Source organism: Alligator mississippiensis, chromosome 5 (genome assembly GCF_030867095.1).
Source record: "Alligator mississippiensis isolate rAllMis1 chromosome 5, rAllMis1, whole genome shotgun sequence".
NCBI classification, from domain to species: Eukaryota; Metazoa; Chordata; order Crocodylia; family Alligatoridae; genus Alligator; species Alligator mississippiensis.
Genome location: NC_081828.1, coordinates 159,991,587 through 160,010,031, shown reverse-complemented (window position 1 = coordinate 160,010,031; position 18,445 = coordinate 159,991,587). Strand labels below are relative to the sequence as shown.

Genomic DNA, 18,445 nt, shown 5'->3' with positions numbered 1-18,445 from the left:
CCATAGTGGGGCTAAGAAGGTGGATGCAGATTAGAGAGTGGGCTAGAGGCTCAGGAATATGAGTTAAAACACCCTCAACTGGTCAATGCTTGGGCCAGGACCAGAAAGGTCAAAAGGGCCAGGGGCCCACCGCGAGGGATGCCCAGAGCTAAGGGCTTGGGTTTTCTGACTGGCCTTGGAGGTGAGGCTAGGATCTGTGTGGTCAAAGGTCCCAGGGGGGCCACACCCAAGAGGGGGAAGAGTTCAGGGAGCTAGGCAGCCCAGAATGAGGCTGGAGTAGGCCGCCTGATTGGAGGGATCCGGTTGGGGTCTGGACTGAAGGATTCTGGGGCCCAGTATGGGGAGGGTGACATTAAGATCTGTGATGCCATCTGTGAGGCTTGGGCTGCGGTGTAGGGGATGAACAGAGCCACAGATGGTGCCCCCTGGCATCGGGGGCAAGAAATGGGCAGCCTCCTGCCTAATTAAGATCATAATTATATATCATCAAGGTGTGGCAGGAGAGGAGGCAGGCAGTTGGCCCAGAAACAGGTGGGTGAGCCATTGGTAGACTGGCCCTGAGAGAGCCCCCCTGTTACAGAGGTGTATTTGTATCTGTGTTCAGAAAAACAGAAGCAAAGAAATTATTTAAGAGCTCTGTTTTTTCCATCCTATCAGTTATGAGTTGCCCTAGTCCATTCTGTAGCAGCCTTATATTACCCTGTGCCTTCTTCCTGCTCCCTATGTACTTAAAGAAGGACTTTTTGTTATCCTTAATCTTTATTGCCATTTTGAGTTCTGTATCTGCTTTGGCCTTCCTCACTGCTTCCCTGCAAGTACGAGCGAAGCAGGTATACTCCTCCTTGGTCGCTGCCCCCTGCTTCCACAGCCTGTAGGCATCTTTTTTCCTCTGAAGACTCTCCAGGATTTCCCTGATCAGCCAAGAAGGTTTTTTTGGCTCTTTTGCCTCCCTTTGGTGTACTGGGATGGTGTCCCTCTGTGCCTGTATGATCAGTCCCTTGAAGAACTCCCACCCTTCTTGGACTCCCATCTCACAGTTGTGATTACCCCTCAGTCCCACCCTAACCAATCTCCTGAGCTTGTTGAAGCTAGCCTTCCAGAAGTCTAGCACTACTGCCCTACTAGTTGTCTTTCCCACCTTACACCGGATTGTTAATCCTGTCAACTGCTGGTCACTATCCCCTAGGTTACCTTGTACCTGTAGATCCCCTACCAAGTCCTTCCCAGTGGCCAGCACTAAGTCAAGTAAGGCATCTCCTCTAGTGGGACTGCATACCACCTGTGTTAGATGCAGGTCCTGTATGCAGGTTAAGAACCTACGTAAATGGGCAGACCTGGCCAACTGCTCCTCCCAGCAGATATCTGGGTAACTGAGGTCACCCATGACATCTAGGTCTTTTGAGTGTACTGCCTTTGACAGCTGTTTTGAGAATTCTCAGAGAGAATTAGTCAGAGAATCTGCTGTCCCACAGAGTGGCTGGTACACTATCTAACTCCAGCCTTGAGCATAGATTTCATAGACATTAGGAGCTGGATCAAGTGACCCCAGCAAAAAAGTCCAGCTGTTTTTTGAAGGAATCCAGAGAAGGTGCTTGCACTATCTCTGGGGGGAGTTTGTTCCAGACCCTGGACACATGGACTGTAAAGAACTTTTTTGTAATATCCAGTCTAAATCGACCTTCCTAGAGTTTATGGCCATTAGATCTTGTTATCCCTTGGGGAGCTCTGGTGAACAGATGTTCTCCCAGGTCCTGATGTACCCCTCTTATGAAGTTGTAGGTTGTCACCAAGTCCCCCCTGAGCCTTCTCTTCTACAGACTGAAGAGTCCCAAGTCCCTCAGCCTCTCCTCGTACGGCCTTCCCTCCAGGTCTTGGATCATATGAGTCGCTCTCCTCTGGATTCTCTCAAGCTTCTCCACATCCTTCCTGAAGTAGGGGGCCCAATACTGGATGCAGTCTCACCAGGGCTGAGTAAAGTAGGAGGATGACTTCCCTGGTTTTGGTTTTTATCAGTGGATGCACGCCAGAGTTTGGTTAGCTTTGCTCATCACCACATCACATTGGTGGCTCATATCCATCTTGTGGTCAATCAAGACCCCCAAGTCCCTTTCAGTCATGGTGCTAGCAAGTGTAGCACTGCTGAGCCTGTAAGTATTCTGAGGGTTCTTCCTACCAAGGTGCAGCACCTTGCACTTCTCTGTATTAAAGGCCATCTGGTTTTGGTCAGCCTACCTTGAGGGTATGTCCAAGTTGGCCTGTATTCCCAGCCTGTCCTGCGGTGTGACGGCCCTCCCCCATAATTTGGTATTGTCCGTGAATTTGGCCAGTTCACATCTGACTCCCAAATCTAGATCATGATGTAGACACACTCCTCACTTGGCAAATTTGGTAGCAGATACTTTCTATAGGCCAGATTTTCCTTGAAATCCATTGCTACTTCCATTAAGGATATAAGACTTATTTTGGTAATGTCTCAAAGTCTTTTCTGTTTGATGGGTGTTCTATGGCTTTTGTAACAAAAGTATGATGGTCTAGTGTAGTGCCCAACAGAGAAGTGTTCACTTCACAGAAAAATGGTTATCATAACTAGTTCTAATGGTTCATGTCCATGGTAGAGAGGCCAGAGACTAAATAAGGGAAAAGACCTAACTTTTAAAAATGATTCCAACAAGAGACAGTGTAGGCATGTTGAAGGAGTGACACAGAGAAATCTGCACTGCCAGTATCTGCTATGCACCTGTTTTGTAGATAAATTAGAGGATGTTTCTATCCAGAGCTCTTAGTCAGCTATATTTGGTGAGCCTTAAAATCATATATGCCAGGGCTGTTGAACTGCATGGACAACATGCAGCCTGAGGGGTTATTTTGTAGCCCTGCTTCCCACCAAGCTGCTGATACCCCCTATTGCTCTGGCTTCAGCAGCAGCCATGGTTGCCGAGTTCTCCCTCCCTCTTCCAGCTTCCACTTCCTACCCCAGGGTGGAGTGGGGCAAGGCAGAGCATAGTAGCACAGACCACAGGGCTGGGGGAGCCCATGCCCACTTGTATAGGGCAGCAAGAGTGCAGGGGGGAGAAGGAAAGGGAAACCATGGCTGGTGTGCTGATGTTAGTGCTGGCATGGCCACAGCCACTATAAATTGGACGGCCCTGAAATAAGCAAAACTAAATGAGGGAAATATAAAAAGTTTTACTGTCTCTGTTTCCATGAAAGGATGTGCATTAGTACATCATGCTAAAAAGGGGCAAAATGAAGAAAGAAAATAGATTTCAACTGGAATTTGCAAAAGCATGTAAGAGTTTTGTTTTTATTAATGAGAAAATATATGCCAAGAAATACACTTTGAAATCAGACGCAGCTCCTTTTTGAACACTCCTACATCATGTTATTGTTTTCCATAAGGTGGAGAATTGGTTACAACACCTTGAAGAAGCCATGCGCCAAACAGTGCGTCACTACATCATGGAAGCTGTAGTAGCCTATGAAGAAAAGATGAGGGAGCAGTGGATTTTTGACTACCCTGCTCAAGTTGTACTTACCAGCTCACAAATCTGGTGGACCACAGATGTTGGAATAGCATTCAAGAGGCTAGAAGAGGGGTTTGAAACAGCCCTAAAGGATTATAATAAGAAGCAGGTACCATTTCTGACTTCTGTTGTATTTGAATGAAAAACAGTAAAATATGAAAATGGAACCTACTTGCACAGAAAGGCTTGGATGACATGTTAGATGTTTTTGTAGTCAAACATTATTTATCAACTAACTAATGTTGTCGTTTTCTGAAAAAGGGCTATCTGCTCCTCTCTTCCATTTCCCTCTCCCTGTTATAACCTGTGCCTTTCAGTGTCTTTTTTCATTAATAAAAACTGGTTTTAAAGTTATCTGTGAGTTCATTTTGAAGGAATGATAAAAACAAAAGTAAGGTAAAATAGGAATACTGGGTTTTCTTCTTTTAAGATTTAGCATTTCTCAGACATGTTTTGTACTAACTACATCTAGTCTGGAAACTTAATACTGACTCTTGGAGGTTTATATTTCTAATAATTAACTGTCAGGGTGTTTATTCAAGAAATATTTTATAGACCTGTATTTTCAAAATCAGCTAGTGTTTTAGGTCACCGTAATTGTTTGATCTGAAACTTGAGACATCTTAAAATATCTTGATCTTTCAGAAAATGGTTATTGCCCATGTACTGCAAGTCAGTAACATGGTGTAATGGAAGTATGTGATGGGTCCAAGATCATGCAACTTGCCAGTGTTCCTGTCCTTCCTATTTTAAAGCATCTCAAAGTGTGCAAAATTAGGATGCCCCAAAATCATTAGCCAGTTTAAATTGTAGAACGTACTGAAAACTGGTAGACAAAAATGTGACAGGACACCCACGATATTGGAAACGATTGGATTGTGCATCTAAGAAGTGGGTGGAGAATAATGCATGTAAGTGAATCCGACACTTGGATTGGTTAAGATTTGTGATTTATGTGATTTGATTCTAAATCAACAGAGCCAAACAAACCTTTCTTTACATTTTGTTTCACTTAAAATGGTTGTTTTTCTGCTGTTTGATTTGCAGCTTTGCCATATGTTTCCCCATAATTCCCATTAAAATAGTATTCTAATATTAGCATTCTTAGTTTTCGTCTTGCAAACATTTAAATAGAGTAGTTTAATTTTAAAACTAGATCAAATTCGACTACATTGTATGATCTGCCAGAACAAATAATTCTTTGTTGATCTCTGCAAGTAGAGAAGAGGAAAAAATTAAGTCCAACTAATCACAGAAGTCATGTCACAATGTCAAGTCACAGATGTGGTTTATTGGCCAATATTCTGCCATTAATGTTTAAGCAGTTTCCCCCTGACCCTTTTTGAAAGGGGTGGAGCTGCTTAAAAACTGATGACTTGCTATGGTCTTATGTTGTTCCTTTATCTCAAAGGTACATAATGTGTGTATCACATTGGGTCAGATCTTCTTCTGTTTCTTCACAACAAGGACACTATACAGGAGTCAATTCTTTGTGCTTCTGTGAGCTGTCAGTGGGCAGTGATTTCTCCTTAGGTAGCATATGCTAATACTTTGTGCCACAACCACTCCATACCTGGAATGGCAAACTTTTGCTCCCTTTGCACTGGGTAGAGAGTGCAGAGGAAACGTATGTGGTAACTTTTGAAAGAAAATTTGAAGTCTATCAGGGTGCTGCATAATTCAACTTAAATTTTTTGTCCTTCAGTGTCCTGTGAAGTTGTGGTGTGATAGGCTAATTCAAAATGAAATTAGCCATGATGTTCTTCTCTTGCTTGACTGTCACATATCCTGTTAGAAAGCAAGAAAATTAAGTGTTATGACTGCATTTCACAAACAAAGCAATTTTATTCAGTGAAATAACTGCCTCATCCTTAACTCTGCCCTCCATAAAAAGATATTTAAATTGTGTAATAATAATGTAAAAATGTACAGTTTTTGAAGTTCCTTTCATTCTGTACCTTTTTCATAGGAAGGTCTAAATGCATACAAACAACCTGTGTCATAGACTGCTTATCCATTAAGTTATCTCCTTCTATAAATGCTATATCAAGCTAAATAAAAATGTGTGTGGCGGGCTGGCTAGTGGGCTCACTGGCAGCCCGGACTGATAATTTGAGCCTGAAGGGCTTGGACTCCGTTGGTGGAGACAGTTTTTCCTTCCCCACCAATCAGGGGAAGGCAGAGGGAAGGCAGCCCCTCCCTGATCCAGGGTCGAGGTGAACTAGAAGACCTGAAAGGGAACTAAACCCTCAGGTTTCCTCGTTGGTCCATTCCCAATCTGGGGCGGAGACTCCAGAGGGAATAAGAGCCCGCATGCGAAGCACACAGATGGCTTTGATGAGGGACGACAAAAAAAGGCTGTGAAGAGCTGGTTGAACTGACCAGCAGGGCAGAACAGTTGCACCAGAAGTGCCCTGAAGATGCCTTCACTGGATGGGGAGCAACAAGCAGCTGCATCCCTGACCTGCTGTGGAGGGAGCCATGGCGATGGTGCACAAGTCAGTGCATGGGACCACAGTCACTGCTTGAGGCCATGTGGGTCTCCAGTCCTCTGCACAAGGCAGGGGCAATGGTGCACAGAGGGTCCAGGAACAGACAGGACCTCAGCCACTGCACGAAGCACTGCAGATCTCCACCCCCCTGTACAAGGCAGGGGTGACGGTGTACAGGCTGGTGCACAGAGGGTCCGAGAACAGACGGGACTGCGGCAGCTGCACAGTGCAGCACAGGTCCCCAATCATGCACGAGGCAGGAGCAGGGCCACCGGTGCACAAGGCCATGGAGCTGAAGGGACTTCATGGGTCTCCAACCCTGCATAAGGCAGAAACAGGGCCAGTGCACAGAACAGAGCGTGGGCTGACCAGCCAGGAGAATACACTGCCCTGTATTGCTATTAATTGTATAGAGTATTGTATGTAAATGTATTGTATTTGATGTGCCCCTGTTGTGAATATTTAATTATTGACTCATCACTGCCAGGCATATTGTTATTGGTCCGTCTACTAACTCCTGTTTTATCCTTGTTCCCTCTCCCCCTCAGGCCTGGAGGGCACTGAACGAGGGGCAGGGGCTACAATTTAACCTGGATACCACTGGGAACCAGGCCTTTTTATGGGTTCAGGGTTAATTATCAAATGTTTGGGTAAATTCATAACTGTAACTATATAAATATTTATATAAATAACTGTAAATATATAAATATCTATATTTTTACAGTTATATAAATATAAAGATATAGATATACACATATATATGTGTGTATAAGTTGGTGATTATGTGTTGTAAACTCTTTTATAATATTAACGCTGTATATAGTTAAGATTTGCTGAGTGTCCTGGCTCTGCTCTATAGGAAGAAGAGGGGAACTGCATACAGTTAGGTTGCCATGCCTCCCACAGCATACCTGCACCCGCTGATATCCCTTCATTTGGAGAGGGGGTACGTTTCTGCGTACCACCTGCGTTACACATGTGCAGCCTTAGGCTGAGATCTTTTTAATTTATCTGAAACATTTTAAAGAGAACATGTTCTTTAAGGATATTTATGAATTTCTGGAATTTATCTATCACCCATGTTAGATTTTATAAATCCTTCATTCATTGCCTTATTTCCTTTACTAAAGTCATGGTACTTTTCTACAATATCATTTCAAGTGCTTTCAGCAGTGAAAATGTTTCAAGCACTTATTAGACTCTCAAAAGGAAAGGATATACTAAGAACATCTTAATCATGAGATGGTATTGACCATAATGTTCCAGTTTAATTTTATCCCATTGCCCTTACCGCACCCAATGGGATCAACTTGTTCCTTCCTATTCCTGCTTTGCATTGTTATGGCAGTACGTTTTTTAGACAAGCTAGTTAGTCCTAATTATCACCATATTTCTAGTATTGATTTTCCTTGAACTGATCCCAGTGTCCTAGTTTTAATATTTGTGCTTATATATTTACATATTCAAGACAGTTTGTCAATTAATTTGGTCCATGTAATAAATCCAGTCTCCAGTGGTTTGTGGGATATCAAATGTTGTAACAGAATTATTTTCCTATTTCTTAGATCACTCAGTTAAATGCTCTTATTGCCCTGCTGCTGGGAGAACTTACTTCAGGTGAAAGACAGAAAATCATGACTATTTGCACTATAGATGTACATGCCAGAGATGTTGTTGCAAAACTTATAGCTCAGAAGGTAAATGTTAAGCTGTAATCCATCTTGCTTACAAAGTCTCAGGGGTTTTATAAAGCAATAATACTTTTAAGCCATAGTTGTGCCCAGGACTGTATGAGTGCACATGGAAGGGATGATGGCACATGTATGGATACAAGAACTACCTGTTTTCCAGCTGTGTATTTGAATGACTGGGCCATTGACTGGAGTCCAATGACTAGACTCCCCTTCTGAGTGCTTGTCTTCAGAAATCTAAAATCTAAATGAGGAATTAGGCTAAGAGTTCTTGCTTTTCCTATTTTTAGGAATTACTCTAACTTTCAGCCAGGTTCAACACTGGTCAGCAAGATGTTTCTTTCTAAACATCATGTGTGGACTCATAATGTAATTCTACAACGTAATTTATCCCAGATTTGACTCCATAGTAAGGAGAAGATACAAGAAGAACTCTTCAAAGCTAGCTGCTTCTAGCAGATGCTGTTAAGAGTGCCTTGTTGCTAGGTAGAAGGGAGCCACTTTGTATTGAAGAAAGAGCTATCTTGGGATGAAGTTGACTAAGAGAGTGAACACAAAATTCACCTGAGAATAAAGTTATCACAAGCTTTCATGGGCTATTGCTGCTCTAGGAAAGAGAACTTATTCCAGACTAAGGTTGCATGTCCTGGGTCCACTCCACGTTTACTGCAAAGTCAGTTTACTTCATAATAAATGTTGTGTCCATACTCTCAAATCACAAAAATATGCATATATATTACCTTCAGCTATTCAAATGATCATGGGATCCATGAAGGTCTTTCTCACTTACTAGTGAAGAACTCACTTTCCTAGTGAGCTTTCCTATGTGGCCTCTTCATTTTGAATTATGCAACTGCTAGCTGCTTTTGTTCTAATTTCTGCTTAAACTTCATGAATGTCTCCAAACCTTGAAGGCATGACTTGCATGAAGGTTTTAGGATAAGCATATTAATATACATGAAATATTGTTCAGCTGAAGTTTCAGGCACACTAACTCGAATGTATATTACCTTTTACTGGAGGTTGTATGAAGAGGGTTATTTTTTTTCTTGACTCCCTGAGACTCTGATTTTGTCTCATCTCTGTTTATCTACGACAATGTTTCCCAAACTTTTGATATCTGGGGCACAGTTTTTCTGGATTAAAACTAGTGACACGCTTCTGAATTTTGTGGCACCCTAGTTGAAGAATCACTGAAATGGATCTAAATCCAGAAAAGATAGAGGGGGCCTTGAGATTAAACAAGTTGAGAATCACTAATCTATCTGGTAGAACTTAAGGGCAGTAGGGTCAGGACCTCATCTTGCTTTGCCCTGCTCTTTTCACAGTCTACCCCTCCCAACTTCTGGTCTGTTCTTCAGGGGACAAGGGCAGCCCCCACTGCAAAGATTGTTCCTGTAGCACCTCACATGCCAGCAACCAGCCTCGTGGCCCCTCCTCCTCCTGGCCTTGGGAGTGTGGCAGAAGTAGAGGAGATGAGCAGGGCTACAAAACACAGCTCTGTCCATCTGTCCATCTGCCTGGTCGTAGCAGAGCACGCTGCCGGGAGTGTCAGGATGGCACAGGGGCTGCCTGAAGCTGGGAAAGGGCAGGGGAAGGCAGTAGAATTGGCAGCAGTCCCCAGAGGAGCAGCCACGGGCACCACTGGAGTAGCTGGAACAGATATATAGTGCCAGATGTAGGAGGAGAGCATTTTACCTCTAATGGGATCTCACACTTTGCTGTAGCACACTCTTTGGGAATCAGTGCTCTACTAGGTTTCCTTCCAGGATGAGGGATTCAGTTGGGTTCATTTGTTTAATTTTGTGCCAAAAAAAATGTTCTAACATATAAATATGATACATAGGCATGCTGGTAAAGTAATGGTCTTTATTTTGTGGCCCCAGTCATGTGATAGCATTAGGGCTGCAGGCAACATGAAAGACAGCATCTGAGAAGTAAAATGAAACTATGCTAGTAGGTGCATGTGTAAGTGGTGTCTGGTCAAATCTGTGTGGTTTAAAACAGAAGTCTTGGCAAAATAAGTAGTAATGTGCCCTATTAAAATGTTCTTACATTACATTTGTTATACATCTTACATTATATTTGTTTCTCTTTTAAACGCACAAATGCCCCGAAGCAAATCTAATCCTTATTATTTCGCTTTAGTAGTCATTGCTCATAAATGACTAGGAATGAGGTGTGAAACTTACCAATGACTATTGAAGCAGTTTGGCATGTCTGGCTTCTTTCATCTCAGCAGCTTCTATGTAACATAATAGCTGTGCAATTATTTTAGGTCACCAATTCCCAAGCTTTTACTTGGCTGTCACAACTACGTCATAGATGGGATGAGGCCAACAAACACTGCTTTGCTGACATTTGTGATGCTCAGTTCCAGTACTTTTATGAGTATTTGGGAAATACTCCCCGCTTGGTTATTACACCTCTGACTGACAGGTAAAGATTTACTAATAATCTCTGTTTAATCCATTTTATAGCATGCAGGAGCTTGCTTTAGGAAAAATCTCTCTTTCTAGCTCTTTCAGATATTTGTTAAGGCCTTTCTTAAAAGACTTGTTAATATGACACATGCAATAGCATTATGTCTTAGTGTGTTTATAAATAAAAAGTTATGGTCCATTTATTATTCTTTTTAGTTACATAATGAGTATAGGCTATTTTAGTTTAGTTAATGTGGCATATACTCCTCATGTATCCTGACAAATATATAAATTATTGCATGTATCTAGAGCTGATCAAGAATTTTCAAGGAAATCTTTTTGGCTGTTGAAAAATGCCAGTTTGTTGAAACAAGAGCTGGCACAATCCCATGAAAAGTTTCAAAGAAAATTTCCTTAGGAAAGATTTCTCAGGTCCCAGGAAGATTGGGTTGAAGAGAGGAAGGCCTAGACTAGCCAGTAAGCTAGTGTTTAGGGTACTCGGCTAAAAGGTGGGAGAGCCAGGTTAAAGTCTCTGATCTGATAAAGCAGAGTTGGGGCTTAAATCTGTTTCTCCTTTATGCAAGAAGGGTCTTCTAACCACTGACCCAGGAATGTCTGAGTTATGGCCTGTGGATTGGATCTGGCTTGCAGAACCATGTTGTATAACCTGCAGGCCTGGTAGAGAGGCCAGGAATTCGGGAGTGGGACCTGCTGCCTAAATCCATGACATGGCAGTGGCAGGGGGCAAGAAATGGCTTAATTAATGACCACTGATGCTGCTCACCCTGTATGAATCTGGATTATGGGGCTCCTCACAGGCTGGAATTTGACCTAGGGTATAGAGTGAGTTTGATGTCCCTGCACTAACCTATTAGCTGTTCTGATCCAGAACACTCTCTTTATGGGAAAGAGGCTTCTATTTCATTCCCTTGCAAAATGAGAAAATTTTTTAAATGTCAAATTTTCTGGAGGGACCCAAAAACTGGAACTGACTTTTGAATGCACAGTAAATACTTGCTAGCTAATGTTGCAGTGAACTTTTACATGATCATATTGTAGTTATGAACAAATTGTAAAATTAAGGACATAGTGCAAACTTTTAAATTTCTGAACATTTTTAGGTTTTAAAAGTCTCAATCATTTATAGTGATGTTCTCTGCATTAGGTAGTAAATAACTATAGTTTTCATTGCTTGAAGGTGTTACATTACTTTAACCCAGTCTCTGCACCTAACAATGAGTGGGGCTCCTGCAGGTCCAGCTGGTACAGGTAAAACAGAGACTACCAAAGATCTGGGTCATGCCCTTGGTATGATGGTCTATGTCTTCAACTGCTCTGAGCAGATGGATTATAAGGTATGGCATTCTATTAAATGGTGCTGTTTTATTTATCAAATAATACATGAAAAAGTTTACTTTAAGAAAACTAAAACTATTAAATGTTTGGTTCTCTCTTTTAGTCCATAGGAAATATATATAAGGGTTTAGTACAGACAGGTGCCTGGGGATGTTTTGATGAGTTTAATCGAATTTCAGTAGAAGTTCTATCAGTTGTGGCAGTACAAGTGAAGACTATACATGATGCCATTCGAAATAAGAAGAAAAAGTGAGTATTTTAGCATTAATTCTTTATAGGTGTTTGTAAGATTGTGCATAAAAAAATAAAAACATAAATCTTTGGAACAAAGTTCGGCCCCAGGGGTGGCCATGATGCCTCGTGGTGGCTACTCAGCCCCTGTTTCACCTTGTCTTATAAGCATCCTTAGCTTCTGTTTTCCTGTCATGCCTTGACGTTAACAAGTACAGTAAAGTCCCTGTTACCTGGTATGAGTGGGGAATGCCAGTAAGCTAAAAGTGCTGGTTACCTGAGGCACAGGGTTTCCAGCTGGATGCAGAGCGAGGGGTGGCAGCAGCCACACGGGGGGCAGAGGGAGTGGCTGGAGCCCGCTGCCCGGAGGTGTGGGGCTCCCAGCTCTGACCTGGGGCAGGGCAGGAGGGACTGTGGGAATTGCTCCCAGGGTGAATGGGTTCCAGCTATACCCTTGTGGCTCCAGCTGTGACCCTAGGAGGCTGCCCCAGGAGCTGAGCAAGATCTCATGAGCCATGGGCTACCTGCTCAGTGCCTTAAAGGCAAGATCATGACCCCCTTGTCTCCCCTTTTAGCCACACCCAAGCCATGCAGATGTTAGAAATCAATTAATTACCATCAGTCAGTTCCATGGGCCCTTGGTCATAGTCTCAATCAATCTAATGGGCCCTTGGCCCTGTTCCACATCACTCTCTCAACCCTGCCCTGGGCTGTCTAGTCCTGTCCATCTTAGCCCTTCCTTGGCTCCTGGGCTCTCTCTAGCCCAGTGGTTCCCAAACTGTGGGTCACAACTCCAAATGGGATCACAACATCAGCAGATGGCATCATGATAAACATGCCCTCAGAGATTTCTGCACCTACAGTTGGGTTTGGGGCTGCAACCAGGCCAGACCAGCTCCCAGCAGGAGCCACCTCTATGGCCCAGTGGGTAGGACCAATTGTGGGAAGGAGGAGCCAGTAGGAGCCAAAGTGAGGCATGACAGCAGCAGCAGCACGGAGTTGGGCCCATGCTGCTGCCGGGTGAACAGGGGCTGCCTCAGTTTGGCAGCCATGGTGGCATGGCATGGCGTGGCCCCCCCTCCCTCCCATCCCTGGCCGTGCCCACTGGGCTACAGAGCCCCCATGGGGAGGGCAGGAGGGCAGGGACCCTGTAGTGGGCAGTCTGCATCCTCCTCCCTCCACAGGCTCTGCTTCAGCAGTGCTGCCTATGGGGGAGGGGATGGAGCAAGGAGAGGGGAGGCAGAAGCCAGGCTCTGCACTTTGCTCCAGCTGGAGCAGCTGCCGCTTAGGTGCTGCTGGGTGGGGGAGGGCAGGGGACTGTGGGCCCTGGCTCTAGGGTGCCTGAGGGGGAGGGGGTGGGAAGGCAGTGAGGGGCACCAGCAGGGCCAGGGGGCTGTGGGTCAGGAGTGAGGGGCACCTGGTATTGTGGGGGGCTGTGGGTTAGGAATAAGGGGCATGCTGAGGAAATGGGGTCATGCTGAGAAAACATTTGGCAAGCACTGCCCTAGCCCCTTCCCTGCAGGGCTTGGCTCTCTAGTCCCATCCATCTCAGCTCCTCCCTGAGCCCTGGACTCTCTAGCCCCTCCCCCCCCAGCCCTGTTCATCTTCGCCCCTCCCTGGGCTCTTTAGCCTCTTCTTTGTCCTGCTTATGAGCTCTGGTCCTGCTCCTGGGCCTGTTTGGCCCTCCATCTCCCCATAGTTCCCCCTTAACCACCAGTTGCTGGGACCTCCACCTCCCCTTAGTCTTTGCAGTTTAGTCAAACCTGGCTAGGCTGAACTGGTTTGTAACTGGACAGATATTCTCTCTGGACTGAGAGAATTCAGGCACATGCTTGCAGTGGCTTAGGCTAGAAACCAGGGAATGCTAAAACAGCCCACTCTTCACTTCCGCAGTACTGAGCTGAGGTGGGGTATGACCAGGCCCTGGAAGAACCTCTGATTAGGGAGGTCTGCCTTCACCATCTGAGGCTTTTCTGTGCTGGCTGCTCAAGGGGTGGGACTGTTGCCAGATCCCAGCTAGCACTCTGAGGCAAAGCGGGGGAAGGGGGTGCAATGCATGCATCTGTTGTTTTCAATCTCCCTCCCCCTGCTTCTTTATACTTTCAGCAGCAAACTGACAGGTGAGCAAGCCAGCAGGAAACAGTGTTTATCACCTTATCAGCTAAACAATAGCTTCTCTCCATTAATTCAAACTCTCTTAAACATCTTAAAAGCTGACCTGTTGATTAGCTCCAAAAAGCCCTAAGTGGTCACTGTTCTGACCACTTGAATGTCCCAGTGACATTGGAGACTAGCACACAAAGATACCTCTTGGCATTAGATAGCATACCATAATCCTAGGATCCATGAGGCTGGGGTCCGTGCTGTGGGAGATGGAGGGTAGGGAGGGAGAGCAGCGGGAAGCCAGGCAGACCTTGCTGTACCTGCAGTCTCTGCCAGAGCTCCAGCCAGGGAGCAAAGGGGAGGGATCATCCCTGCTGTGGAGCAGAGAGCCCTGCCCAGCCCAGAGAGCATGCTGGGAGAGCCTGGTTTATCTTAAAGCAGCAAGGGTTCTGGGACAGACATTGCATAAGCCAATCAGTTAAGCCTAAACAGAGTCAAATCAGTTAAGTCTGATACTACATTCAACCAGGTTTATCTCAAACCAGTTTCAGCCATTTTCAAACTGGCATATGTACACTGAACATCTGTTCTGTTGTGTACAGGTTTAAACCAGTTTCTGATCACTTAAACTGGTTTATGTGTAATGTTTGTCCCTAGCCTTGGTGTCCATCAGGAGTTTCTCTCTTAGCCTGCTCAGGAGCTCCTCTTACATCAGCCTCCAGGTCCAGACTGCTTGCCTAGCTTGGGACCTGTGCTTACGTACACTCTAAGCTTGGCCCCTTGCTGGTCAGGTGACTCCCCTGATCAGGGTTTGAATGGCAGTTTGACTCTTGTGGGGGGGGGGGGGGTCTGCAAAAAAAATTGGGCTGCCCATTATGATGCCTTAATAAAATCAGAGACCCCCCCCGGGTTATGATTTTCAAATCCTATAGGAGGGCTATTGTCTTTGGGGGGGGCGGGGGTCTCAGCTCCACTGAGCTCCTCCATGATTTGAACCCTGCCCTTGATTGCTGCCTGAGATTTCTCAGCAGCCTTTCCCCCTCTTACAGTAAGAAGTGCCCTAGGCACCCTGTTAGAGCCTTTAAATCCTGCAGCGGTTTGAAACTTCCTTGAAAATCAGTAGTAATGCGCATGTATGATATGCATATAAATAAGTCAATGTGATATGCAGAAAAGCCCCTTTCCCTCAAAATTTTAAAATAGAACACCAATACTATGGATGAAATCCTGGCCCTCTTGAAATCAGTGTCTTACCATTGACTTTGCAGGGCAAACATTTGGCCATTTTGTTGAATTATTGTTTACCATAGAGCAGAACCGTATAGTAATTATTTTCATGCATCTATTTAATTTAATATAACTGGGGTGGTTTTTCATCAGCTGACTATATACCCATATTTCTTTGTCTTATTATTTTTCTCTAGATTGGCAAGAATCATGGCAAGCTCTACTACCTGTATTTTTTGTTACATTTTATTCTACACATTTTAAAAGCAACTGTTCCTTCTTCTTTTCTTCTTTTTTCCTGATTCATACAATTAGGCCTCCATTCTAAATACAATTCTGATGTATGATGCCATCTTCTTCATACTTATAATGCATTGTTTAGGATTTTTTTTAAGTAGGAAAAAAATTGTATAGTTTAATTAAATTGTGGTATTACAGCAAGTTCCTTACATCATATCATTGCTATGACAGGATTTTATTCTTTGGAGAAAGCATTGCATTGAAACCATCTGTTGGAATATTTATTACCATGAACCCGGGATATGCTGGTAGAACAGAACTACCTGAAAATCTCAAAGCTCTGTTCAGGCAAGTATACAGTAGATTAGCATTTAGAGCACTCATGCCACCTAATGTCACTAGCCTAGTTTGCAATGTAAGCCCATTTGTTCTTGCTTTAGAGTTTATGTAAAATATTGAACTCACATATTATTATACAAGCTACTGAAACACATGCAGTTGCTATCAGAAAAGGTTTTTTCTCTCTTTTTTTTTTTAACATTTACATACAACTTTAAATTACATCTACTGTATTTCAGAGTATGGGGATCCAATCCCAAATCATGGGTGTGTACAAGGATACCCCTGTGTCATAAGTATGCACAATAATTTTATGTAGAAATTTGTTCAGGTGGATTAATATGGCAAATTGACAATCTCTAGATTGGTGTAGCCACCCATATCTTCAATAGATATAGGCATTCACATGCACAGAAGCATTTCATATGCTGTAATTGAAAAGGTGGCCTATCATTATAGTTGATAAACTGGTCGGAGGTTGCTGAGCAGACCTGAATCAGAAGCACCATAAACATTTATTTTGTGGCCTTTTAGGACAACCTGTTATTTTTCTTAAAAGACATATATTGCATTTACATCATACTACCTGTCTGTCAAAGACTATTACAATTTAAAAAGTGTAAATCTGACCTTTTGCTTGCCTATTATCACTTTTAAAATCTCCCTTTACATTTTGCCCCAATCACTTTCACTGGTGGTATTTGCAAAACTGTATGACTGTAGAGTTGCAAGAATTAAATATCCTCAGCATAAGCAGGTACTCTTCTACTGTAATCAATCAAATGTCAGTCATTTATCCTAACAGTGTATTTGATCCTAAAATAAGAGTTTGGAATTATCAGAAAACCATAGGGTTAGAAAGGACCTGATGAGTCATCTAATTCAACCCGCTGCACAGGTCCAGGATTCACTGTTCCTAAAACATCCAAGACAGATGCTTATCCACCTCTTTCTTGAAAGTTTCCAGTGAAGGAAACTTCTCGACTGTCTTAGGGACTTGCTACATTGTCTTACTGTTTATATACATAAGACGTTTCTTCTGAGATATAATCTAAATTTGTTTAGCAAAGTGGTAAGCAAATCTGACCCAGAATTTTCTGTCCTAGAATTGGTTTAATATATATCATAATTATTTGAATACAAGATAAGGTTCCCCGCCCCATTGGCATGGGGGCAAAAAGCTTCTCATCTTATAACCTATAATTGCATACAAGGAAACCTCATTAAACACATTGTCTGTCACTAAGCAGGAAGTGCTCAGCAATGGAAATCAACTATGAAATTGATTAAATGAAACCAACACTGAGTATGACTATAAAATATGTGGGCCATATTGGGCAAATATGTTGATGGGAACCTACCACAAGGATAGATAAGAGCAGCCTATACGAGTAAGAAAAATGTTAGTACCTATTGTATTCAGCTTCCCTCAGTGCCAACTCCTTTTCAAGTCATGGTGAGCCACTACATTTCATACATTTTTACTGAGCTGTGCCTTTCTTTCCCATTTCCAATGATTCATGTTTCTTCACCAGTCCTAAATGCCTGGCAAACATCACAAAACAAGATCCCGAATAGTTCACCCAGAATCCCTCTGTCACCCCCTCTGTCAGCCTGTCACCTGCGATTAGTGTGTCCCCACTTTCCATGGGGTAAAGCCAGACCAGGTTGCCCTGCACCTCATTTGCGTATAGATTTTTAGAGGATCGCTAGGCTAGTGACAAGAACACCCAGTTTCAGTCATGAGTGGTGGACTAATTAGCACATGCATCCTTTGTGTGAGGAACACATGCACACATACTGACCGGTGTTGAACTGTGGGGTCATTATAGCTTGAAATCTTTTTGACTCTGTTGGGGCTCAGCCCAATGAACTATATGGTAAATCATTAGCCTTTTGGCTTTGAACTAATATCTTGCATAGTTTTTACTGTGTATAAGTAGAGGCCAAAGTGGTGCTTAAAAGTGTGTTTATGGAGCACCTGTGCTAAAACTTGCAGCAATTTAAAAAAAAAAAAGGTAACATACATCAATTGTGGATGAACTAACCATATGATTAGTACAGCTATGTTTAATTACAAGGTCATTGTTTTCAAATTTGCTTCACGCATTTCCATGTGCTCCGGGAGAGAAGGGTCTCAGTAAGGAGAAGGGGAAGGGGCTGCTGGGGAAAGCAGTTGGGGCGGGGGGGAGGGAAGCAGAGGGCAAAGGGACTATCTGACTAGGGCTATGTGAAATGGCTGTGTTTTGATTTGTTTTCAGATTCAGCCATTTTGGAGGACAGCAATTCGCCCTGCAGGGAACAGAGATCTGAGGCAGCACGAGGTGGACAGTGGCAGGGAGGAGACCCCCAAGTGGATCTCTGCTTCCTGCAGAGCCAGGTCATGCAGCAGGGATTGCCCAGCCCCTGGTTCAATCCCCCAGCTCTCTGATCATTCCCCCAGCCCCCTGGATCTGTACGCTGGGTTTGAGCAGGCTGCCGCTGTAGGCTGGGGCCAGTGGCAGCACCACAGTCTTCCCGGTGCTCGGCACACCCTCTGCCAAGCAGCTGTTGCTGGCTCCAGCCTGCAGCGGCAGTCTGCTGAAACCCCGCACCTGGGAAGAGCTGGAGAAATTATCAGAGAGCTGGGGGAAGCAATCGAAGAGCTGGGGAATGATGTCAATATCAGAGCAGTCTTTCCCTCCCTCTTTCCCCTCCCTGTTAGTTTTTGTTTCACTGCAAGCCCAGTTCCAAAATTCTCCGAAACATTTCCAAAATGTTTCAGAACCTTCTGATTCATTTCAGAGTTGTTTCAAAGCCATCTGTTTAGATTTGGATTC

The 18,445-nt window shown here is 43.8% G+C and overlaps 1 protein-coding gene across 1 annotated transcript in view; it reads left to right on the top strand.

Annotated features, from left to right (window-relative positions):
- Positions 1-18,445, top strand: part of DNAH11 (dynein axonemal heavy chain 11) — a 281,712-nt gene that overhangs the window by 93,608 nt on the left and 169,659 nt on the right. Inside the window, 6 exon segments of the mRNA XM_059728936.1 lie at positions 3,400-3,633; positions 7,582-7,713; positions 9,986-10,146; positions 11,329-11,485; positions 11,590-11,735; positions 15,519-15,635. Coding sequence (XP_059584919.1) covers positions 3,400-3,633; positions 7,582-7,713; positions 9,986-10,146; positions 11,329-11,485; positions 11,590-11,735; positions 15,519-15,635 — 947 coding nt within the window.